Genomic DNA, 26,819 nt, shown 5'->3' with positions numbered 1-26,819 from the left:
TCATAAAATAGATCATACTCCTCAGAATCCTGGAAACAACAAGCAGAACCAATAAACTCAGATAACAATGTAACATAATATAAAGTACAGGACCACAGTTTGAGAATTATTCTTAAATTCACCTATAGCCACCTTTTTCTATATTGTTGTCAGCATACTTTCTATGTACTTTTGTATCTTCATAAATGCATTTATGCAGCACATTGAATATTATATAACAATATGTCTGTTTCTTTTTTTAATTAGATCAATTAATCCTTCAGTAAAAAAATGTCTATAATCCAGCTTGTATCATTTGTTAACATTTGGAACACATGTAACCTGTATACTGCATAAGAATATCTTTACTATAAGCTATATAAACATGTTCTACAGGATGGGGATTCAGCATGGGGACACACTACCATTTCCACAGCTGGAGAGTATACGTGGTGATCTGTGTCCTGCCTTGCATTGCCTCTATCATCGCGCTAAAGTTTATGCCGGAAAGTCCTCGCTTCTTATTAGAGGTACAGTAATGTGATCTCATTCCTTTTCTGCCTGTTATATATCACTTCTGTTTCTCACCTGTTTGGTTTGTACACATAATCATCTAAATATCAGTTGACTCCCCGAAAAAGGAATGTTTATTTTATAAAAGAGGAGTAGAGAGAAAATAGTGTAAAAAAAGTCTTTGAAATCCCCATTATTAAAACAAATACGATAAAATGTTATGGTGATACAATTCCAAAAACTAATATTGTGAAAATGACCTTTTGCTCATTTATAAATGATTTTTTTAAATAATTTATATTTTCAAACTACTGCAATAAACTCATTTTAGAAATAGTTCCCTATTTGCAACATTTGAATGGATGGTTAATACAAACTGTCATACACACTTTTACAATGCCTCTTTTCAATCTGATATGTTGATATAATTATAGGACTAGTTTTATTTCTTACTTATTTAATATCCCCCAAATGAAGTCAGTAAATGATAAATCTTATTTTTAGAAGTATGGAATAATTAAATAATAAAACAATTAGTAATTAATTAATAGCACTAGCATACACCTCATCATTAATAATGTTTGCACTTGTGAGTTGTAATATTAAAACAAAAATAAACCTGCGGTTTGCCAGCAGATTTTCATGTGCTTTTATGTGTGTTTTTTAAACCGTGCAAGGCCCCATTACACATAAAAATGCATTATTTTAAACTACAATGTTTAAAACCGCGGTGCCAATTTTTATACATGGAAGGTACCAAACTATTCCTTGGGGGGGAATTTAATTGCTGAAGATGTGGCATGCGGACATCGCGTCGTGCACATGACGGTACAAATCTCCGCTCATTTTTCCTCACACCTCTATAGGGTGCAAGGAAAAATGAGCAGAGATTTCTGTCCGTGATACACTTTGGGGCTAATTGAATTCCACCCCATTTATTAAACTACTTATTAGTATAAACAATAGACATCATTCAGACAGCAAGATAACACAAATCAAATGTTGTATCCAAGTCCTACAAGTGCAATTTCGGGCCCCCATACAGCAATTTCTAGCAAATAGCTACCAAAGGAGGTGTGGCCACAACAGATTGATGGCTCCTCCCACTATACAAGCAGTCCAGGGCACCCCTAGCGGTATCAACTATCTTGCCTGCTAGTACGGTAAAAATTCCATCCCCTTACTAGACATAGAACAAAAAAATAAATCAAGAAACAAACAGCCACATTTTCATACACATTGACCTGTGTAAAATAAAAAGGTAGCTAGAGTACCTTTAATGTAGTAGGGGCTTGATTAAGTAGAATGCGTTGGCTGATATCATCAACATTGCATTGGAACTTGCCATTAGTTGATAAATGTATGGATTTGATTTGGGTTCTTCCACAGATAGGTAAACATGATGAAGCTTGGATGATACTAAAGAAGATTCATGACACTAACATGAGAGCAAAGGGGGAGCCAGAAAAAGTGTTTACAGTAAGAATTCATTTATATCTTTATGAACAATAATTACTAGTAAAACATTTCCATTTGTTTGGCGCTCCATGTATGATGACCATAAGACTTCTATGTGTCCTGATTTCTCTGATTTTTGAGACGGGTGACTTGGAGTGTTTATTTTCTCAGAATTATGACTCCTAATGCTCACATAGTAACAGAAAAAGCTGGGAAATAATATTATAACTGTTTACATACAACTGGAGCCTTAAAAAGCCTGCAGTGTCTTTACTGCACTGGGCAAAAGCAATGCCACGTGTGAGTGCACAGAGCAGGCACTATATGGTCTGAGTTCCTAGTATATAAGGCCTAATTCGGTCTGTGAATGCTGAAAGATATGTCAAGTTAACATTATTCTTTAGGTATGCATTAGTTATTTTTTGGTTAAAGATCAGTCCAATCAGACGATTGAACTATAGAAGGCAGCAAGAGTCATTCACAAGCCACCAAAGTTGTAAAACCAAACTTACAACTGTACATTGGGGCTTTAACACACCTACTTATGCCAAACTGCACCTATTTTTTACCTGGAAAGCTTATAGATTTGGGAAGATGGGATTGTCTGCACCAGACAATGGGAGTAGTTGAACGGATCAGCGGCATACCTTGTGCTATGTGAGGCTTAGACTTATTAGTGCGCCTAGTTTTGCAGTGAAGTACAGAAATTAGATTTTTCACTATTGCTTTACTCCTTTGACACCATACGCCAAATGGGTAGAGAGGGTGCATTTTTTGGAGCGTTCCTGTTTGGCAAGAATGTGCAGAGCCTTTTTCTCCTGGCAAAAATATCAGAGTTCTGGAGATCTGGTCTCGTGCCTATACTTATATGCCATATATAAAATATAACTTTGCACCTCCCAGTTGCACTTCTATGGAAAAGCACATTTGTAGGTGCACTTCAACCAATGTAATACAAATCTTCAACAATACAAAAGTGAAACATGTTACCTCACTCTCATGATGAGTGAAGGGGGGACAGGTAGGTTGGACCTTGCTGTGATGTTTTTACTTTTCCTGTTCATTGTTCTGGAGCATTTGCCAACCTACTAATCTAGGCACAGATTGAATTTCCAAAGACTGTGTAATGACCGTGCACCTTGACAGGCTATTGGTGGACAAGTAGGCACACCGGAACACACAAAGAAGCATTACCAGTCTGAAGATCTTACAGTCAGTGTATGATGCTACCACCGGAGAGACAGACCACTCACTCTCAGTAGTTATACTCACTCACTTAATGTTGGCATGAACAGCTTATTTTCCATCATTTTTTTCAGAGAATTTAATTTAATAAATATAGTTTTGTGGGTTACAAAAGTTTATGCTAACCCCCCCCTAAAAAACAGTACTGGAGGGATGTATGGTAATGCAGAAAGATAGCAAACGTAAAAGTCCTGATTCTAGACATGATGAATAATAAATACTGGTATTTCTAATTCTCTCTCTCGGTTTATTAGGTTTCCCATATTAAGACACCAAAACAACTAGATGAATTTATTGAAATTCAGAGTTCAACTGGGACTTGGATTCAGCGCTGGTTTGTCCGGGTCATGACTGTTGTGAAACAGGTATGTTACTATGCCAACAAACCTTCATGTTTTTGGTTTTGTTTCACTTTTGCTGAAGCTGACACACAAACAATTCTCTTAGTAATATAGAGCTACCATAATTCCATATAGGTGTGGTACAAATGTCTGAGAATATAACATGTTAAGGCTCGTCACAGAAGTACATAGAATGTTAGATGCCAAAAGCAACCTTTCATAAATGCATAAAATAAATTAGGCTACCTAATTTATTTTTTGCCACCTGAGAAGATTCTTACCCCTATCGTAGGTGAAGCTGTGCTGTGCGCTGGTTTATAGCTGATTTTCTTAAGAATGGTATCTGTCTCACAAACTATACATTGTAATTAGACTTTTTTTCAGCCTTTACTATTAACGTTAGATTTTTCAAAACAGCATAGCAGGTACACTTAAGGTTCAGCAAATCCTGGGGTTTAGCCAAACTGAGATAACGTGATTGTGAAGTATGTGTAGTTTATAAATCCACTTATAAACTACACATATGTGGATTAACTAGAAAAGTAACACTCAGGGGCTTCACTGCTTATGTACAGTACATGTGGGAATTGTGGAAAACATCTTTCTACTCTATTAGCTGGGATGCTGACTTTGCAACAGGAGAAGGAAGAGGTTTCTAGATAAGATTGGAAAAAAGAAGAAGGCCTGGTGTAAAATGTGCCACTATGTAGATCATACTTGCTAACTCTCCCGGAACGTCTGGGAGACTCCCGAAATTCGTGTAGGTCTCCCGGACTCCCGGGAGAGCAGGCAAGTATTCGGCAAATGGCAACTTGCTGTCAAAATGAGGCGATTAGTGGTGAATCGCGTCATTTTGGCCCCGCAAAAATGCCACAATTCGCCACGCCACGCCCCTCCCGCCCTACAGCCATGCCCTCTTGCCCGGATCTCCCTTAATGAAGTTTTAAGAGGATGGCAAGTATGATGTAGATCATACAATGAAAGTCTGGTTTATGTTAAGTACTAACTCTGTCACTTCGCCCTAGGTGTGGGAAAGCATGTTGTATTGCTTTGCTGGCCAGTTCAGAAAGAACACTGTACTTCTGGCTGTGGTCTGGTTTACAATGTCATTAAGGTAACTGCATTATTCTACTTCTCTATATCACTGAACCCTTTTGCACTTTCAACGTCGGTGTTTCTCAATATGTCTACTTACTTTCTTTCAATCTCCTGCAGCTTCTATGGTCTAACAGTCTGGTTCCCTGACACAATCCGCTATCTACAAGAGGAAGACTATGCAACCAAAGTGAAAGTATTTGAGGATGAGCATGTTAGGAATTTTGTTTTCAATTTCACCCTTGAAAACCAAATACACACAGATGGAACCTATTACAATGATAAGTAAGTTATAGTGAAGGTATGGGCTATGTGTACAATACGACTATACAAGTGGCACATTTTACCACACCACCATTCCACAGTTACGTTTAAAGAATACCTTGTTTAACTGCAGTCCTCAGTTGATGCTGGGGTAATTACTGCTTTGTTTTGTATAAAGACAGGCATAGAGTCTCTGTTAAGCTTATATGATTTGTTGCTTTGGTTGACGGTACAAAGTCACTAGAGCTCCCATAATATGAATACAATTTGTAGAGAGAGAGTCCTTGGGCAGATACAACTAACTCACAGCACTGGGGTCATGAGTTCGATTCCCAACCATGACCTTATCTGTATGGTATTGAGTTTGTATGTTCTCCCCGTATTTGCGTGGCTTTCCTCCCACACTCCAAAAACATACTGGTAGGTTAATTGGCTGCTATCAAATTGACCCTAGTCTGTCTCTGCCTGTGTGTGTGTTAGGGAATATAGACTGTAAGATCCAATGGGGCAGGGACTGATGTGAGTGAGTTCTCTGTACAGCGCTGCGGAATTAGTAGCGCTGAATAGATGATGATGATTATAAAGTATGTGGCACACTGCAAGGCCTGGAAGTTTCCTTCAGTGCTTCACAGAACCTGCCTTGCTATATGTTCCTGCACATTAGAATCCTGGTTCAACTCTAGGTCAGTAGCTGGCGGTGCAGGATCCGGAGGCACTTGCACTTATAATATCAGCAGGTTTAGACATATTTGTCCAAACTATAGCTCTAAAAGTTAAAAGCAGAAATATGCAAAGAAACATCTGCTGCTGGGTACAATACATTAAACTATATATGGTGACCAGTGTTCAAAGCTAAACAATATCTGGTACCTACTATAATGTGCTGAGCCATAGCTGGTGTAAAATACACCAACTTCCTCTTATGGCAAGTATGCAAAGTTGAGTCATATCTGGTGCCAATTCCAATACGCAGAATTGCAGACTCATATCTGAAGCCCAGTCTAGTATGTGTATCTATATAGCTTGTGAGCAGGGCCCTCCTTCCTCTCTGTCTGTCTGTATTACCCAGTATTGTCTGTTACTATGTTTGTCCACATTTGTAAAGTGCTACGGAATCTGCTGGCACTAAATAAATAAATGATGATGATGATGATGATATGGTGCCAAGTCTATTTGGCAAAGCCATATCTAGTGCTTACCCTGCATACCCATATCTAGTGTCTAATATGTATAGCTATATCTGGCGCCCATGCTAATATGTTGCATCATATCTGTCTAATATGCAGGTTCATATCTGAGAGGGTGACAAATGCCTATCTCACTGGGACCATACATTGGTTGCATGGTAAATGCAATTGCTTGATAGAATAAGTGCAGCATATCGCATGGCTTAAAATGCTACTGACATACTATATTGTGTATTTAGAGGAGGGTTTCACAGCTTTTTTTTTTTCTCATCGTGTACCTCTAATATCTACTAAACTTTGCCAAGTACCCCATTATATGTGTACTTTTATAAAGTACAAAGTAACTCCTTATGCCAGTAAATGCCAGTAAATTATCTGCCACAAAAAATATTTTTCTCCTTTAAAATATGCCCTTAAAAGAGGATATCTTGATGTGCTCTATGCATTGGAACTGTTTATAGATTACTACAAAATGTGTGGCAGAATTTATGCCATGTATGTATGTTATCTAAAGGTGACGCAGGTTCAAGGTGTACACTTCTGCATCAAGAAAAAAAATGGCATTTTAAAAAATCAATACCTTGCTGCCTTCCGAAAGCTTTTGCCTAAACCAGCTGCCTCAGATTGCATCATTATAAGCACACCCCTGGCAACTTCACATTAACACAACACTGCACATGTGCCTAACCACACTTATTGCTTAGACTACACTGACATCTAGTGGTACTAGGGCATACATGCAACTTCATGAAAATATGTGTACTGAGCAATAGTGCAGTCAAATGCCTTCAGACTATTTTATCTATCATAGAACACATGGTATTTAATAAATGGTACAGTGGCGTGTTCACATACTGTAGGTAGGAGGTATTTAGGATGCTAGAATTAGAATAAAAATGAAGTAAAAATAGACTAGTGTGATGTTTTCACATTGCTGTTTTGAAAATGTAGGAGAACAGCTTTGTTGTATATTGTATATTGTATCAGGACTATTTACTCTTTGTGCATTGAGTGCCAGCTTTGTGGGGTTCTGCCAGTGGCGTAAGTAGTAATGTGTGGGCCCCACGCCAAGATTGGAACCTCTACACACAATCATAAAGTCATATACCCACCACAATGTCTGCTTCATCCCCAGTTGGTATCCAATAAGAGAGAGTACTAATTGCATTAGTGAACTGGCACATTAGTCCGTACCTCCCTACTGTCATCATGTGATGTCATTATGCCCCCAATGTGGCTTAAACATGCTCCTTTTTGCTTACACACAGCCGGATTTCACTGCAACAATGTTGGTAGTTATGTATTAGTCTGATTTATATTTACAGTCATTTTATACATTCATTCATTCAGTTAGGGATGATCTAGCACTGCAAATGCCCTAGACACGCTTCCGGGGATGTGCCATGCCACAGTATGTCCTGCTCACCCCCCTTCCACCCCAGCGTGATATGACAATGTCCCTTTTGTAGGCTCATGCTGAATAACAAAAATTAGAATTTTGGGAGGTAAGACTTTAAGGTACATGTCTTCCTCTGGGACAGGGCCCCATAGCAGTTGTGTTGACTGCTATGGCTGTAGTTATGAGCTTGGGTTTTGCAAAGGGTCACTCTAGCACCACCAAGTGACCCTGATTCATGGCTATTGGTGTTATTGTGTTTTTAATAACCAAAACATTTATTTTCTCAGGTTCTACAAGATGAAACTTAAATATGTCACATTTGAGAACTGTCTCTTTGATGAATGCTTCTTTGAAGACGTTACTTCACCTGGCACAGTCTTTAAAAACTGCACCATAAAAGACTCATACTTCTATAACACAGGTAAGAATCAAGACTTTAGCCCAGTGGTTCCCAAACTTTTGTAGTTCACGCCACCCTTAGAGTCTCCATAATTTTTTCAAGGCACCCCTCCAAAATAATAACCGAGCAGTCCCGTTTTATAAGCAGTTGGGGCAAAAAAACATAATACGTATTTAGTTCAGGACAGAAATACTTATTTAGTTGTATGCAAAAATAATACAAATAAATCCAAGGGAAAAGAATATTTTTATATATTTTTTTCAATTATATTTCTGTCAAAGAATAATTTACAGCTAACTCACATTGTGCCCCCTCTGCATCTCCGCTCACATTGTGCCCCCTCTGCATCTCCCCTCATATTGTGCCCCCTCTGCATCTCCCCTCACATTGTGCCCCCTCTGCATCTCCCCTCACATAGTGCCCCTTCTGCATCTCCCCTCACATTGTGCCCCCTCTGCATCTCCCCTCACATTGTGCCCCTTCTGCATCTCCCCTCAATCTATGCCCCCTCTGCATCTCCACTTACTGTCACGGGCACTAGGAGTCTTTACCCAGGTATCACCAGATGATAGACTTACCAGAGCAGTATAGGTGGTAATATGGTACTCTGCTAGCGGGGTGATCACGGAACAGGAGACAGCAGATGATAAGAGAATGCTCGAGGAAAGTCTATGACTAGCAGCACTGGTAATAGGTAGATAACTGTACACGAGGAACTGGATGGACAAGGAAACGTGAGGGTAGTCAGTGGTCTGCGTATAGCAAGTTGTACCACTGCTATAGTGAGGAGGAATGTCCAGGAGTAACGAGGAGGTGATGAGAGTCAGCGGTCTGCGTATAGCAAGTTGTACCGCTGTCTGGGTGAAGGAATGGAATCCAGGTGAAGGTATCTAGGGAGTCAGTGGTCTGCGATAGCAAGTTGTACCACTGCTATGTGAAAGGATACTGGAAACTGGTGACTCAGAAAACAGGGAACAGTGGTCTGCCTCTAGCAAGTTGTACCACTGAAATATATAAGTGAGGAGGAGCACGGGGAGATAAATGCAATGCAGAGTATACACGGGCACACTGAACTTGATCCCACGATGATATGCACACAATAATAATAACTGAGCAGCACTGCACAAATATACAAAGTCACGAGAACTATCCAGGCTAAACGGTAACACAGTCAAATGATAGCAATAGTCTCAGTGGATAGAAAACTCCGGAGGAGAACAACTCAGTCCAGCTAGATATGCAATACACCAGCACAGTCAATGAGAAGTATGCACACCGTGGTTCAGGAGAGCAGGCTGTCAGAGAGAGGTGCAGGGATACCTGAAAGGCTGGAGGCCGGCAGGATGCGAAGTCCCAGGAGGGTGGAAGCGGTAACCAAGTAGGTGCAGCGCACGGTAGGTAGACCAGCAAGGATGTACACAATACTCAGGAAGCAGTAGTATATAGAACTGAACACCTGGAGAACACGGGAGAGTTGAGGCGGTCTAGCTGAGATGAAAGCAGCGGAGCGTTGATCCGATGCAGACAGGCGAGTTGACACAAGCAGGAACGCTGTAGAAGCCCGAAGACAGCGGATCGGCTGGCTGCAGACACGATGAGTACTGGAGGGTTGCGATGAGCAGGACACTGCAGATACACGGAGGCAGCGGATAGGAATCAGCTGGTGTAGTCACGATGAAACACGGGAGAGTTGAGGTGAGCAGTATACTGTAGAAGCACGGAGGCAGCGGATAGGAATCAGCTGGTGCAGTCACGATGAAACACGGGAGAGTTGAAGTGAGCAGTATACTGTAGAAGCACGGAGGCAGCGGATAGGAATCAGCTGGTGCAGTCACGATGAAACATGGAAGAGTTGAAGTGGTTTGGAGACTGTAGAAGCACGGAGGCAACGGATAGGAATCAGCTGGTGCAGTCACGATGAAACACGGGAGAGTTGAAGGGGTTTGGAGACTGTAGAAGCACAGAGGCAGCGGATAGGAATCAGCTGGTGCAGTCACGATGAAACACGGGAGAGTTGAAGTGGTTTGGAGACTGTAGAAGCACGGAGGCAGTGGATAGGAATCAGCTGGTGCAGTCACGATGAAACACGAGAGTTGAAGTGGTTTGGAAACCACAAACAAACAACAGGAATCAGCAGGAGCTGAATACACGAGGAAACACAGGAACACCTTCAGAGGCTCATAGGGAATGAAACTCCAAGATCAGGCAACGAGGTATTGACCACAGGTGCTTTAAATAGAGAGTGTTGCCTGATCAGCCAATTAACTAAAAGGAACATGTACTGAAGGGTTGAAAGGGCTGCCCATGCGCAGACCCTCAGGATGGTGGACGGAAAGGTTCCTAAACACACGAGAAATAGCACTCACAGTCCGGTGAGTGACACTTACCCTGTGCCCCCTCTGCATCTCCCCTCAGTGTGCCCCCTCTGCGTCTCCCCTCCCTCTGTGCCCCCCTCTGCATCTGCGCTAACTGTGCCCCCTCCATCTCTGCTGACTGTGCCCCCTCCATCTCTGCTGACTGTACCCCCTCCATCTCTGCTGACTGTACCCCCTCCATCTCTGCTGACTGTGACCCCTCTGCATCTCCCCTCACTCTGTGCCCCCTCTGCATCTCCGCTGACTGTGCCCTCTCTGCATCTCCGCTGACTCTGTGTCCCCTCTGCATCTCCGCTGACTGTGCCCCCTCCATCTCCGCTGACTCTGTGCTACCTCTGCTTCCCGGCGGCCAGGAAAAAGAAAAAAAAAAAAAGCAGCTCAAAATCTTACCAATCCGGCGGCACCCGGGACCCTGCATCCTCCTCTCTCTTGCTGCTTGTCACTGAATGTCGGGCGTGATGACATCACGCCCAACATTCAGTGAGAAGGGAGGAGGGAGGAGGGTGCTGGGTCCCGGGCGCCGCCGGATTGGCAAGTTTTTTTTGCTGTTTTTTTTTCTTCTTCCTCGCCGCCGGATTGGTAAGTTTGTGGGTTTGCTTTTTTTCTCTTCCCCCAGCTGCGGCATCCCTGTGACAGCGCCACGGCACCCCTGGGAGCCGCAGCGCATACTTTGGGAACCGCCGCTTTAGCCTATTAACCTTTTGATGACCAAAGGTACTTTATATTCAAGTTGATACATTAATGATGGGACCAGTGGCAGATAACCCATAATATTATTTATTAGAACTTTGCAGATCCGAGTACCGAGTCGAGCCGGCTTGGTACTTTCGCACACCCTTGAAGTGAAAACAAGGCAAAACGTCATTGTTGCATCGTCGGATCTCGCAAGTTTTGGATTCTATAAGTACCGCCCTCCACGGAGCTCCGGCGCCATTTCACAGAGAGACACAGAAGGGTTAGAACGATTCTTTGCAGTTTCTAGTGCAGTTGGGCAGCGTCATATCTAAAGCAGAAAGAGGCAGTGACATTCTACTGAGTTATAGCTCACACAGAAACAGGAGAGGTCCCAGTGTTGTGAACAGTAGCTGGAAAACTGAAGGAGGAGATGAAACAAAGCAATTACGCTAAGTATGTAGGACTTGTAGATCAAGTACTTTATTCGCTTCACCAGGATCCAAGAGTTATCAAAATCTTGAAATCGGATCACTATATTTTGGCGACTGTGCTTGATCCTAAGTTTAAGAGCTATGTCTTCTCTTTGTTTCCAACTGACCCAAATCTCAAGAGATGCAAGGAGCTCCTGGTGAGCAAGATGACAGCTCAAGTGTTACGTGACAGGACGGCGTCTCCTCTGTCAGTTTCTCAGCCAACTGCTGCTATGAAAAAACATAGCTTTCCCAAGAGACCCAGGGATGATGCATGATGCAGATGACTCAGCACAACATTTTGACATCTGGTCTGGTCTGACAGAATTGACCAAAAAACTTGACATCTCTGCTGTAACTCCACCTGATCCTACTATCAACATCCAAAGGATGGTGGAGGATTAATTTAATGACAGCATAGAAATAGACACAGACAGTCCCTTTACATAATGGGAGGGGAAAAAAAGGAAATTTTGAGACCCATGTACCAACTCGCTTTGCACTACCTAAGCTGCTCACCCATCAGTGTGTATTCGGAAAGAGTTTTCACAGAACCTTGTCAGCGATCGGCATAGGAGGCTACTTCCTCAAAATGTGGAAAAGATGATGTTCATAAAAATGAACTACAGTTTCCACAAGGAAGGCCTTTCTCGCCAATTACATCAAAATACAGAGACTTCTGTAATGGTGGATTCCAGCGGTGATGAATTAATAATGTGTGAGGATGATGTACATACTGATGAGGGTGAGGATGATGACAACAACATTTTGCCACATTAGAGCTTATTAACAGCATTGTTACCTTAGGTGCCATAAGCCCATTGTTAGCGTGTTTTGTGGGGGCCCAAACAAACCAAGCACTTTAGCCACAGAAGTGGCACCCCTTGTCGCTGAAGTGCTTGATTTGTTAAAGCGTGATTTCCTTTTTAATATCCAACATAAGGGTGTGTGGGAGGACCCAAGGGCAATTCCATCTTGCACTACTTTTCCTTTCAGCTACCGCTGTGTGCCAATGTTACCTACATGTGCTATATGCTGTTGTCTGCTTTGCAAAACTCAAAGACACCCATTGATGATGCAAATGACTCAGCACAACATTTTGACATCTGGTCTACTGTAAAAGAATTGACCAAAATTAGTGACACTTCTGCTGTAACTCCACCTGATCCTACTATCAACTATCAACATTCAAAGAATGGTGGAGGATTATTATATAAATTTTTGAACGGTATAAAGACAACAGTTTTATTAACAAAGAGCGTTGTTTGCAAAAGTAATGTAAGCATGGATGTCTAAATAGACGTGTATATGTATTACTGAAACTTCCACTTTTCTGCTGTTTCATCAGTATTGCACAAAGTGTTTGTAATCTGCACTTTAGGTTAAAGGTACCTAACGATATTGTATTTTTTGGGAATTGGGGCTGATTCAAAGCTCAATGATGACCTTGCTTCTTGATGTGAATGTCAATGGCTCTTTTTAGTACATTGTCTGGAACAAGATCCGATATACTCACATCAGAGTGATCACAGCCAATTTTTGGACACCTGGCGTATTTACCCTTCTGAAGTTTGTTTTCAATCAGCCTTTCAATAGCTTCTCTCTCATACGTGTGACCACACACTTTATTTTTCACTGGGTTCACCATCCCCAACTGTGTTATAGGAGTGCTCTAGGTGACTGCGATCGCCTCGTCTTCATCTTCCAAAGCTTAGTCTACAGGGGCCAATGACACACCCATTTTGTTTTCTCAGGTCTCTTAGCTGTTCTTTAAACTGGACATATTTATCGTCCTGCCTCAGGGCCTCCTCTGTACTATTCTTCTGAAGCACAGTGTATGTCTTGTGTACAGGCTCTCTTAAATCCGGGATCTCATCCGGTGGGTCACGTTATAACTTAAGGACGGTCTTCTCAACTGCATCTATATATCAGTTTAAATCTTTGTGCAATGCAGCGTATTCCAACATGACACATTCCATGCTGCCAACATGTTCCATGTCACAGTCTGTCTGAAGCAGATCTATTGCCACTCCAGTTGTAATATCCATTCCTGTGTCTATATAAGTTTGGCAGTTCTTCAGGGATGAGAGGGAGGTATCCACAGAGGAGAAGGAGATTAAAGATGCAGCACGAGCAGAAATGGTATAATAATGTAGAGGTCATTGACAGCGCTGTTGAGCTTAAGGCAGCTAAGCTATTGGTAGCTTGTTTTGTGGTGGCCCAACCAAACCAAACACTTCTGCCACTGCTGTGTGGAAATGTTTCCTAGATGTGCTATGAACTGCTGTGTGTTTGTGTAGTTGCTCTGTCACTTAGCATCCAGCCAGGTTGCTGCAGTCTTTGTCAGAAAGTTTATGAAAATAGTAGTGTGACCTGTGAGGTGGTCAAATATGACTGGAAATGACAGGAAATTTGTGTTATTGAGGTTAATAATAATAATAATGTAGGAACAAAAAAAGAATAAAATTATGTGATTTTAGCATATTTTAGCTATTTTTCTACAAAATACAGATACAAAACCAAAACATGCAAGGGCTGTTTTGCCAAAACCAAAACACGAACTTAATCCAGATCCAAAACCAAAACCTATACCAAAACACGGGGGCCAGTGAACATCTTTATTATTTATTAGCATATACATATGTCTTTTATATTGTTTTATATCATTAGCAGTAGAGAAGATTTACTATTTTCTAGATGTCATAGTTGTAAACCAGGTAGCTATTAATTAAATGTACTATTTTGTTAAGCTTCCCAAAACTATTATCAGTTTATGAATCCTAGCTGCAATTTCAAAACAATATTTTCTATTATGTAGTTTTGTGAGATATTCCGTGTGGTTTTGTAGACCGGCGCTCAATGCAATGCACCATATCTATGGTTTATAGGTCATGAAACCTACATTGCTGTTTGCGATCTGCCGCTCGATGTGCAGTTTTTACATTCATAAATTATCAGATTTCAAACTGCACCAAAAGATGATTTTTAAATTGTGGTTTAGAAAAAAACAAACTTCAGGGTCATTGGTTCAGCTATTTCCCTCATCTGTTGGTTACTTTATATATGTTCGCTCTACTCACAGGTTGTGAATAACTTCCTTTGAAACATCTGTAGCAATAAAAGCAAACTGTGGACTACGCTGATTGTTTTCGTCATTACAGCCCAAGCTGAATTATTGTTGGGGACCCCTGACTCGAATCATTGATCGCAAAGCAAGAGGAGGGACTGTAACCATGCTGACCAATAAGAACATGCAAGCTCTAGGCTCGCAGTTTCTAGTTGGTTTGCGGAGAGCCATCTACCACTGTACATGCTATGCTTTTTTCCAGAATGATATATAATAATATTACAATTGTTAAATAGTCATGTGACAGGATTGGATTCTTTAATTATAACATGATATGCAAAATTACAGTACATTTTCTACAGTCGTCTGATGGAAACATGAATACAGTGGCAAGAACAAGTATTTGAACCCTTTGCAATTACTTGAATTTCTGCATACATTTTTCATAAAATGTGATCTGACCTTCATCTAACTCACAATATGTTGCTTGTCCATATTGAATACATCTTTTTAACATTCAAAGTATAGGTTGAAAAAATTATGTAAACCCCAAGGCTAATGACTTCTAAAAAATAGCTAATTGTTTTAGGAGTAAACTAACTTGGGTGGTATATTAACTAAACTGCGAGTTTGAAAAGTGGAGATGTTGCCTATAGCAACCAATCACATTCTAGCTATCGTACTGTAGAATGTACTAAATAAATGCTAACTAGAATCGTATTGGTTGCTATAGGCAACATCTACACTTTTTCAAACCCGCAGTTTAGTAAATATATCCCATGGAGTCCAATCAATGAAACGATTGGAAGTGTTGGTAAGAGTAGCCCTGTCCTATAAAAAACACTCACAAATCTGGAGTTTGCTATTCACAGGATGCGTTGCCTAATGTGAATCATACCTAGAACAATTATTAAGATTAAGAATTGCTGACTTGCATAAAGCTGGGAAAGGTTACAAAACTATCTCTAAAAGCTTTTGTGTTTATCAGTCCACAGTATGACACATTGTCTATAAATGGAGAAAGTTCTGCACTGTTGCCACTCTCTGTACAAGTGGCCGTACTGCAAAGATGACTGTAAGACCAAAGCGCAGAATGCTCAAAGAGGTTGATAATAATCCTTGAGTGACAGCTAAAGACTTACAGAAATCTCTGCAACTTGCAAACATATCTGTTCATATGTCTACAATAAGCAAAACATTGAACAAGAATAGTGTCCATGGGCGGACACCATGGAAAATGTCACTGCTGCCCCAAAAAATTTGCTGCATGTCTGAAGTTTGCTGAAGAGAATCTGGATATTCCACAGTGCTACTGACAAAATGTACTCTGGACAGATGAAATGAAAGTTAAGTTGTTTGGAAGGAACACACAACACTATGTGTGGTGAAAAAAAGGCACATACCAGAACCTCGTCCCAACTGTAAAGTATGGTGTAAGGAGCATCATGGTTTGGGGCTGCTTTGCTGCCTCATAGCCTGGACCGTTTGCTCTCATTGACGGAAAATATAATTTCAAAGTTTCTGAAGACATTGTGCAGGAGAATGTAAGGCTAGCTGTCCGCTAAATGAAGCTCAACAGAAGTTGGGCAATGCAACAGGATAATGACCCAAAACACAGTAAGTAAATTGACAACCCAATGGTTTCAACAGAAGGAAATAAGCCTTATGGAATGGCCCAATCAGAGTCCTGACCTCAATCAGATTGAGACGCTATGGCATGACCTTAAGAAAACAGCCCACACCAGACATCCCAAGGAATATTGCTGAACTGAAACAGTTTTGTAATGAGGAATGGTCAAACTTTCTTTCTGACCATTGTGCAGATCTGATCCACAGCTACATGAATCATTTGTTTGAGGTTATTGCTGCCAAAGGAAGGTCAACCAGTTATTAAATCCAAGGGTTTGTCTACTTTTTCCACCCTGCACTGTGAGTGTTTACACAGTGTGCCCAATAAAGATATCAAAAAGTATATTTGTTTGTGTGTTATTAGTTTAAGCAGAATACGTAAGTCTTTTTTTGTGACTAAAATAAAGGTCAGATTACATTTTATGACCAATTTATGCAGAAATCCAAGTAATTCCAAAGGGTTCGCATATCCTTTCTTGTCTCAGTGTGTATTAAATATGTTTGTAACCTTATCCTCTTGGCTGCTGGAAATGTCATCTAACATGTAATAATTATGCTTGAAAAGATAGTAGTCACAGCTCTTGTATCGTACTCCCTTCTACAAACAAGCAATGACATAAAACAAAAGGTAAAGATGGCATTGCTCAAATGAACTTGCAATCTATTATGGGGAACAATAAAGTAGTGAATGTGTTAGTTTCTTTGCTGACTCCACTCAAAAATTATTTTAAATGTTGTTATTCAAAAAAATATAGCAGAAAAATAAACAACTATGTAAATTTATCATATTATCAGCTGGGGATTTGCATTGGTAGACTTCTTCTTGTAAGAATGTAATGTGTGATTATTCTTGTCCTAGCTTCTAACAATGTTATAGTGTACAGTAGCGGTCATATTATAGGATTTTTTTCAATCTTACCAATTTTTATATTATTATTATTATGCAGATATCTACGAGCACAGATTCATTGACTCCACAATAATAAACACCACATTCCATAACCAAGAGGGATGTCACATGGACTTTGATGAAGATAACGATTTTCTGATTTACTTGGTCAGTTTTCTTGGAAGCCTATCTGTATTACCCGGAAACATTATCTCAGCGCTCTTAATGGACAAAATTGGAAGAATAAGGATGATCGGTAAATATGCAGACATATATATATAGGTCAATAAGAGCCACACGTCACCTCCAAAAACTTAAATTCCTGTCCAAACAAGACTGGAAATCAGCACTCCGTATAAAAATATACTTTATTATTGCTTTTAAAGTGCAAAATGAAACTGTTGCATATATATAAATATATATATATATATATATATATATATATATATATATATATATATGTGGGTTCTGGGGTGTACATGAAAAGAAAGGGGTGGGCTACATTTACAAGGCCCAATTCGGATCTCCCAGTCTGACAGCAGACCGATTAATGGTTGCACCTGAAAGGTGTGTTCGAAAGGATGGCAGATCAGTCTCAGGCTCTCTCAGAGATGGGAAGGAAGTTGGATGCCTCCTGAAAGACTCTATAAATGGTGACCAATTAGCTTCACATGAGAGGGTGTTTCTGTGTGTTTATTTAGTGCCGGACAGGCAAGGTGTTTATTTTGAAGGTTTCTTTGTTTTTTCTGTTTACTAAAACTGGCTTGTGTCTATAAAATAAATTCTGGATCCAGTCGCTCCAAATTATGCATACCTTCTATTTTACCAAGCTGCCTTCCTCAGCACTCATACAGTGGAGTGCTATTTAAAAGTCCATTTGAGGTGGCACTCAAGGATTTTCTTACACTGTGTTTCTAGCAATAGGTGACTATTGAGAGATTCCCACATTTGAGTTACAAAGTATAACTTTCCTCAGGGACATGATATGGTTGCATATGTTGAAATGCTCTGTATATAATGACCAAACAAATGTTGTTGTGTATATTATAAAATAAAAGCAAAAAAACTGACACATCCAGTTTTTGATTTTGCCAATATTCTAATAGCTACTATCATGCAGCAATTTTAAAATTATTTCTTAAAAACAAGAAACATATTGTTATGGTCAACAGTGTGGCATAAACTTGTAGAACAAGGGGTAGAGGTCTTCACCTTTAGCAGCCGCCTTTGACGTAGAGACTGGTTATGCTCACAGGTACTCGGATGCCCCCAGGACTTATGATCAGTGTAGTACAAGTCTATGCCTGCACGGCGGCGCACAGGTACAGGAGGTAATGCACAGAGTAGGACAGGGGGCCTGCGGATTGGACAGAGCACGGATGGAGAAGTCAGAACCAAGCAGGGTCAGGGTCACAAGCACTGGTTCAGCCTCTGGGTACAGGCAGGAGGTCAGGATCACAGGCAATGGTTCAGCGTCAAGGTACAGGCAGAAGATCAGGGCAAAAAGCAAGTATCAAAATCCAGGAAACAGGCAGAGGTCATACAAAGAAATCAATCCAAAAGGCTTTCACCAAACACAGCACAGGAGCAGGTTAGCTAAGAGGAAACTGGACGCTATAACCGGCAGTGAGGCTATGACCTCCCTGCCTTAAATACTTTGATGTGCCAATCAGAAAAGAGGAGGACAGGGCTGACAATCAGCCTCAGGAGGCTGCTAATTAATTACTAGCTTAGAACTGGCATAGATAATAACATAAACCAGGAACATGTATAAATATATAAATTAACCAATTTAAATCATAGGAGAGCTCCCCCTGGTGTTGGAGGATAACAGTGCATTGAAACTAGCGCATGCGCCCGGCTGTTAGATCACGCCAGGATGTGGCTTACCGCCACTGCTCGTGACACATATGGGTGGAGGAATTAGTAACATGGGATTTAATCAAACTATAGGTTTTCCTGTGCTTTGATGTGCGGTTTGTAAACCTAGTGATTTACTAAAAGACACATCAACATGCAGGATTTTAAATGGAAATGTTTAAAACAGCAGAAGTCCAGTTTGCAAGTTTGAGTGGCATGATAACACATGGTTTGCGTCATACCGACTCTGCCATCTACTGCGCAATGATATGATTTGTTGCATGACGGGTCTAGGAACAAAATGGTACGGTTTTGAATTACATCATCAAGGCACCAGTCTGCCCGCTTCAGAAAGAAGTGAAGTGGGATTAGCAGAGCCGTAACTTAGAATTCTAGTGCCCTGGGCGAGAAAGACAAATGCCGCCCCCCTAGCCCTCAATTTTAACCAAATTAACCTAAAATATTCCTAAATGGCGCCCCCCTTCAGTGCTGCGCCCTGGGCGGTCTCCCCTGTCGCACAGCCCTAGTTACGGCCCTGGGGATTAGGGAGGGTGGCCTGCTGAGCTTGGAGTCCGGGAGTATCCCCCAGAATCCGTGAGTCTCCCGGACATATAATAAATGCTTACCTAACATCTTCTTTGCTTCTTCTTCCAATGTAATCAAATGGGAAACTTGAGGAGAAATGTAAAAAACCACATTAACTACACAGACTGATCTTGAGGATGAGTTAATAGCTGGGCAGAAAATTCAGGATAAGTCTCTTACAGCCAGTCATAGATAGCGAGAGAGCTCCACTTAGTACATTTCCACCTAGGTGTATTATTGTTTTGAATAGAACATGGGTAAAATATAGCAGGGTAGTTGCACATGCCACAGTAAATTGAAGAAAGTACAAAAACCTGGGGGTATATTTACTAAACTGCGGGTTTGAAAAAGTGGAGATGTTGCCTGTAGCAACCAATCAGATTTTAGTTATCATTTATTTAGTACATCCAACAAAATGACAGCTAGAATCTTATTGGTTGCTATAGGCAACATCTTCATTTTTTCAAACCCGCAGTTTAGTAAATATACCCCCTGCTCTTTAAGTAAAAATAACTTAAATATGTTTGCTTTCGGGGAAGCACTTACTATTTCATAACTTGCCATCTTTGTGTCCTTTTGCAGCTGGGTCTATGCTGATCTCAGCAGTTTGCTGCTTCTTCCTCTTTTTTGGCAATAGTGAATCTGCAATGATTGGATGGCAGTGCCTGTTCTGTGGCACCAGTATAGCTGCCTGGAATGCCCTGGATGTTATAACAGTGGAACTATACCCTACAAATAAAAGGTAATACTTTACATCTCCCAACCCCACTTGTAGTATGTAGGCTGATTCCATGTGTTTGATTTATATAGTTGATATATTATTATCTGCCTTATGGAAAGCAAGTCACACAAATGAATCCAGTACCTATTGTTGCTTTCTGCCTCCCGGGATCCCTGTTAGTTGCTAGATTCTGTTCTTTGGCAAAATTAGACGCTGCAAAAATGAATATAGATTCACACCAAAATATAGCTGCCTTCACTGTATGCAACTAAAGGGTATACTTTAAACCCCATAATTTATTATTTAACAATGATATAAATGTATGAAAATAAAGCATCTTAGAAAAACACATAAAATTAGAGATGGTCACTGACCCCTGTGTTTTGGTTTTGGTTTTGGATCTGAATTACCTTCGGGTTTTGGTTTTGGCAAAACCGCCCTTGCGTGTTTTGGTTTTGGTTTTGTTTTGCAATTTTGTTTAAAAATCTTTTTTTTGGGGCCTAAATTAACCTAATTTAGTGCTCCACCTGTTTCTTGGATAAGTAATGTAATTCTAAAGCTAATAAATTAGGAAAAAAACTGTTTAATCCCTGGTAGGCCGTCTTTAATTCTGCACACAAACCTGATTGTCTTCCTCTCCATCTTAGCCTATTGGCAATGCAGCCATCATCTTTGGGTGTATATTACACCCTACACTTATAGTTAAATATAAAAAGAAATGGCCAAAGGAAGTTTGGTTTCTGTCTGCATCAGCCCCCATCCCCCCTCCACTTGTAGTAAAATAGAAAAAAAACAGCCAGTATAGACTGTACAATAAAAATAGAAATGGACAAAGGCAGTTTGGTTTCTGTCTGTATAAGGCCCCCCCCCACCACTTGAAGTTAAATAGAAAAAAAGACGGCCTGCATAGACTGTAGAATATAGATAGAAATGGACAAAGGCAGTTTGGTGTCTGTCTGTGTATGACACCCTACCCTTATCGTGAAATTGACAAAACAGCAGCCTTTCAAGACTGTACGTGATATAGAAATGCCCCAAGTCCCTTTCCTATTTGGGGGTAGATTGCATTGAATCCATTTTAATGAGCCCAAAGCACTTGTAGTGCTAAATATTCTATATATAGTGCTGCTAGATAAGACTTTTTGCAGCCAGAAAAATTATTGTTTCACACTGGGGAATATGGGACACCCCAAAGCACTTGTAGTGCTAAATATTCTATAGATAGTGCTGCTAGATAAGAATTTTTGCAGCCAGAAAAATTATTGTTTCACACTGGGGAATATGGGACACCCCAAAGCACTTGTAGTGCAAAATATTGAAACAAATGCCTCCTCTATCCTCCTCTCTTCCTGCTCTAACAATTGCTAGAAGAATTGCTAGCAGAATTTCAATAATAATTGAAAGAATAAGGTATACAATAATTGCTCTGTCCCTGCTCTAATACAGTCTGTGACCTAACCCTGCTCTCTCCCTCTGTCAAATGGCGATGGATTGCTGTGGAGGCGGGTATTTATGCATTTCAAATATCGCAAGAACCGAGCTTTGAGATCCGACGACGTCACAATGACATTTTGCCTCGATTTCGAATCCGAATGGGCGGGAGAGTACTGAACCTGCTCGGCTCCGTACTCGGATAGGGGAAGTTCGGGCGGATTCGGATCTCGGGGAACTGAGCCCGCCAATCTCTACATAAAATGCCAATGATAATTCACTTTGACACTTTATAAAGAAGGATAGATTCACAGTTTAATTTGTACAATGTTTATTACATTAATGGATATATTTACTAAACTGCGGATTTGAAAAAATGGAGATGTTGCCTATAGCAACCAATCAGATTCTAGTTAGCATTTATTTAGTACACTCTACAAAATGACAGCTGGAATCTGATTGGTTGCTATAGGCAACATCTCCAGTTTTTCAAACCCGCAGTTTAGTAAATATACCCTTAAATGTTTAATTACATCAGTGAAATCAATGAATGCTTTTTCCACATTGACTGTTTATTTTGATATTTTGCTGATCTGTACAATTATGCTTTCACATTCCTCTTTAACAGGGCAACAGCATTTGGGATCTTGAATGGTCTATGCAAGTTAGCTGCTATTTTTGGAAACTCCATTTTTGCTTCTTTTGTTGGCATAACAAAGGTGGTTCCTATTCTTCTTGCATCCACTGCCCTGGTATGTGGAGGGCTTATATCTCTTCGGCTACCTGAGACACGAGAACTTGTCCTTATGTGATTCCCTGCACAGGCATGAACTGATAAGACATATTAATGAATGAACCGGAGCATTTGAAGATGTTCTGTTGGCGCAGAACCTGTAAGACTTCTGACCTGTGCCGAATGATTCACAGGGCAAACAAGTCCCCACTTTATCTCAGTCTTTACAGCTCAAGCAAGTCTGAAAGTCAAAAAAAAACTAGCCGATTCATTTTCCTTTTACTGATATTATGTAGGTGTTGCATTTTAGTTTTTTGTTTATATTTATATTGTCCTCAGTTGAAAGTAATCTAAAGAATGTGATTAACCTATTAAGCATTCTTGCCTACTCTTCTGGAATTTCCGTATTGCTCCTGAATTTTACGGAGTTCTCCCGGACTCCTGTACGACTAGGCACCCTTAAAGTGAAATGATTCACGTCATCAGGCTCCGCCCCCCACAATACCACACCGGGAATAGGAACGTCACAAACCAAAGGCGGAACCACAGTGATACGATGGCAACACAATGCCTCCTCCCCCACTCCCGGATGAGAGGTTACAAAAGTTGGCATGTATGCTATGAAGGGTAACATGGTTTAAAACTATACTACTAGCTATTCTAAGAATCATTAACTATCTGCAAAATATTATATATAATATATTAACAAAGATTTCATTACCATAACTTATGAAATTTCATACAACCAAAATGGAACACTTAACATTACTGGACTGTACAAATATGCATTAAAACTGTAGTAACCAGACATATGTGCTTTCATTAGGGCTCATTTACTAACATATCATTTAGGTGCATAAATTGCAGTGAATCACAACAACCAATCAGACACTTTCTTTAATTCTTTAACTTGCATTAAACAGATAAATGCTAATTACTGATTGGTCGTTATTGTTCAGTGTAAATGTTGCACCTGACTGCAATGTTAGTAAATTAGTTGCAGTAGACATATAAAAACCAATTGCTGATCAGGTGCAGATTTGCACCTTTGGGTAATGCTTGCAAATAGTCCTCATACACTTTTGGCCATTATTAAGTAGATATAGCCTTAAATACCTATGTAGAGTATTAGACAAAATAGCAAAATGCATTTTCACATGGACTAAGGTCACATAAATTCCGACAAGGCTTCTTTGCTACAGACAAATTAATTAGTTTAAAAGGTGCAATCCCCCATATACTTTTTTTTAACAGCAAGTTTTATACCTTTTTAAAATGAAGCCCACGTTTTTCCAAAAGGTTCTCTTGTAACTTTGTGTTCCTTAGCAAAATCACTTTGTGGGAAAGGTTTATAGGGCTACCACTGCAAATAAAAAGGAAAGAGGTTTTTCTCTTTTTTGTTCCCAGGGCAATATAACCCGATCTCTTAGTCTGAGCCACTCAGTCAGTCAAGAAGCTGTTTGGTGGTCACGGGATGGCAGAGGAAAGAAGGCCAGGGGTGTTTGTGCATTTTACGATATAAACATTCCAAAGACTCTCTGCTCACTACATCGTGTCATGTGACTGTGGTTTCCATGGTAATTTCTTGACATTTAGTAAACAGTAAATCATTAATAGCAGCTTGAATCAAAACCCTTAGGAAATAACAACTACATATGTATTCTTAGAGGTAACCAGACTGGTATATGTTAAAGAAACACACCTAATTTTTAGAAGGTTCTGCACTCTTAATATGGCAATACCAGAATAACCAGTTTTCTTATATCTGCACAAGCAATTAAGCACAATATTTCTATTTGCCAACACTGCCAAATAACTTGTCTTTGTTTTGACTAAGAGGCTGGAAGCTAATTGTTTTCCTACTTTTTAACTTTACACAGTACACAAAATGTTTTTGACCTGAAGAGGTGAATTCAATTTTTCAATTTCTTAGGTTTAATTTTTAGACTTCTACACTTATATACATTCCTTTTCCTATATATATATATATATATATATATATATATATATATATATATATATATATATATATGTAGGTTTAATTTCAGATACAATGGGCAATATGTAATCAAAGCATTTGCCGTTTTCTATTTTTATCCTGTTTTATTTGCTACCTCAAAAGTGAACTAATGCTCTAAAACTCAAAGTACCATTACCTAGATCAATACTTGTAAAGATATTACCCTCAGACAAGGGTGTAAGGGTTGTTTTTAATCTCTAGTACTGCTGATTAAAATATGAAAGAATCTAACAAATATTATATATATTTAATATATTATTAGTAGAAGAATGAACACATCATGTACCTGAGATTCCAATCATTAACTTACCAGCATTATACAGCCATATTTGATTGAATGGCTCATGGGTGTTCTCATTCTGATTCCACACTGTTGTTGATAGCTTTCAATTGTTATAGCATTTAAGGAATGATATGTATAAACTCTCAATGTATGTAGTATAAATGATTTGTGTCTTATAAAACACATGTGAGTCTAATGACAAATATGAATTATGCTACAACCTGTACGTACTCTTATTCTACTGTATAAAAAATTGTTTGCATGGTCAAGTACCTTCTAGATTCACTAATGCGCCATTCAAAATGTAGAATTCAAACCGAGCAAGGTGTCACAAGATTTGCAAATCTGTATCCTAGTAATGGCCAAGGTTTGAACTGAGGACAGCTGGGTTGAAATAAAATGGGAGCCCCAAATATTTGGCTGGATAAAGGTGTCAGGTGAATATATAATTCTAGTGTAGCTAAAATATTTCATACCATCAAATATATTTAAATTCATCCATGCTTCTAGAAGCATTGTCAAAGTACCCCAAGTGGAACTTCAATATTATTAGGCCTATTAATATAAAAATGTTAATCCAGGTGGACTTTGAATAGCTGTGAATGCTTTAATATATAGGAATAGTATCTGGCTTGGGACTGAAGGTTTTATGTATTGTAGAGAATCATGCCTGAACTCTACAAAAAATACTTTTAAAGAAAGTATATATATGTGTGTATGTTGAGTTTGGCACATGTTCAAGATGTGTCCATCTCTAAAACAGTAGCATTTGCGCAAGACGTACGTCAGATGTACAAGTGTGTATACTTACGCCACACTATAGCATGGAGATAGTGTGGAGATGTGGCTTGATAGTGTTAGTAATAAATGCTAAAGTCCCATTTGTTCACATTACAATAATGTAAGGAAGTGGAATATATAAAAGAGATACTAGTGTCTTGACAGCTGTTAATGCAAAAGTTGCATTTAAATATAAAATGTAATGAAATAAAAAAAATAAAAAAATGCAAATTAAACTAAGTTAAATATAAACACCTGGTTTATTCCCCTTTACTACTCAAATGGGAAGCTTCATTCCTGCAGAGGTCCAAATGGAAATGTCAATAAGTAGCAGTAACTTCATATAATAGACAGCTGAGAATTCATATCATATATCTAAGATGCTAATGATGAAAGTATGTACAGTCAGCTGGAGTGGTCAAGGCGAATTCGGCCAATCAGGAGTAGCTAGATTTTGCTGCCGTTAGTCATCAACACCCCAGTGTCAGTGGTAGAAAATGCTAAGTGCTTGTGTGCATGACATCAAGTAGCAGTGCGAGTTTGCCCTTATCAAGTTTTAGCAATTTTATGTTTCGCATATTAGTACCAATAGATGTACAGTTTTAGATTATAGATAATTTTTAGCCAGACTATTGTTTCCTGGTTTATGGTTATAATACAGGCAAAGTCATATAACATTTTAAACAGTAATGCATTAAAACGTAAGCTTTATTTAAAGGATACCAGTATTTTTTAACATTTTGTTTTGCTGTCACTAAGTTCTTGACAGCTACAGGGATTCTCACCCTTTCATAAACATGCCCCACAATACCCCGTGGGGCACTCTACCCTACAAGATTATCTTGTAAATGATATCAAGAGCAAGTATGGTGAGAAAATATATATATATATATATATATATATATATAAAAATAATAGTTAGTGGTCCAAAGGAGTGGAAGCACCCTTTTTTTAATGGAAATGAGCAAGGAAATCCAGTGTCCAAATGTATGATTGTAAAATTATCAAGTTCCCTTCACTTAAGTTTCCCATAAAGACACTTCTAAATTCCCGCTGTGTGTGTATATATATATGTGTGTGTATATATGTGTGTGTGTATATCTATATCTATATATAAATATATACACACACATATATACACACACACACACACACACACACACACATATATGCACACACAGTGGAAATTTAGAAGTATCTTTATGGAAAATTGTGACCCCCTTATTTACAATCCCCGAGTCCCTTTTTGTTGTAATTGTTAGATCTATTTTTAGTTCTTTAGACAATGAGCATAATATTGTGCCGTTAAACGGTGCTAACCATCAGCAATTTCTTTCATAAAATTGTCAGTAAAAACATAGCTTCATTGATCGGCAACTGTGGCGATATGGAAGCTTAAACATTACACTACTACACAGCA

General features: G+C 39.5%; 1 protein-coding gene across 3 annotated transcripts in view; it reads left to right on the top strand.

Annotated features, from left to right (window-relative positions):
* SV2B (synaptic vesicle glycoprotein 2B) overlaps positions 1–24,888 on the top strand; it is a 105,512-nt gene extending 80,624 nt beyond the window's left edge. For all 3 annotated transcript variants that reach the window (XM_075207722.1, XM_075207723.1, XM_075207721.1), the window contains exons 5-13: positions 376–509; positions 1,882–1,971; positions 3,450–3,560; positions 4,562–4,650; positions 4,752–4,916; positions 7,769–7,902; positions 17,045–17,242; positions 20,014–20,173; positions 22,212–24,888. In XM_075207722.1, the coding sequence (XP_075063823.1) occupies positions 376–509; positions 1,882–1,971; positions 3,450–3,560; positions 4,562–4,650; positions 4,752–4,916; positions 7,769–7,902; positions 17,045–17,242; positions 20,014–20,173; positions 22,212–22,395 (1,265 nt within the window). In that variant the 3' untranslated portion in view covers positions 22,396–24,888. The remainder of the gene's footprint in view (positions 1–375; positions 510–1,881; positions 1,972–3,449; positions 3,561–4,561; positions 4,651–4,751; positions 4,917–7,768; positions 7,903–17,044; positions 17,243–20,013; positions 20,174–22,211) is intronic.
* Positions 24,889–26,819: the final 1,931 nt, after the last annotated feature.

Source organism: Mixophyes fleayi, chromosome 4 (assembly GCF_038048845.1).
Source record: "Mixophyes fleayi isolate aMixFle1 chromosome 4, aMixFle1.hap1, whole genome shotgun sequence".
Classification (NCBI taxonomy): domain Eukaryota; kingdom Metazoa; phylum Chordata; class Amphibia; order Anura; family Limnodynastidae; genus Mixophyes; species Mixophyes fleayi.
Note: the sequence above shows the minus strand (reverse complement) of the source record. Positions and strands in the feature narration are given on the sequence as shown.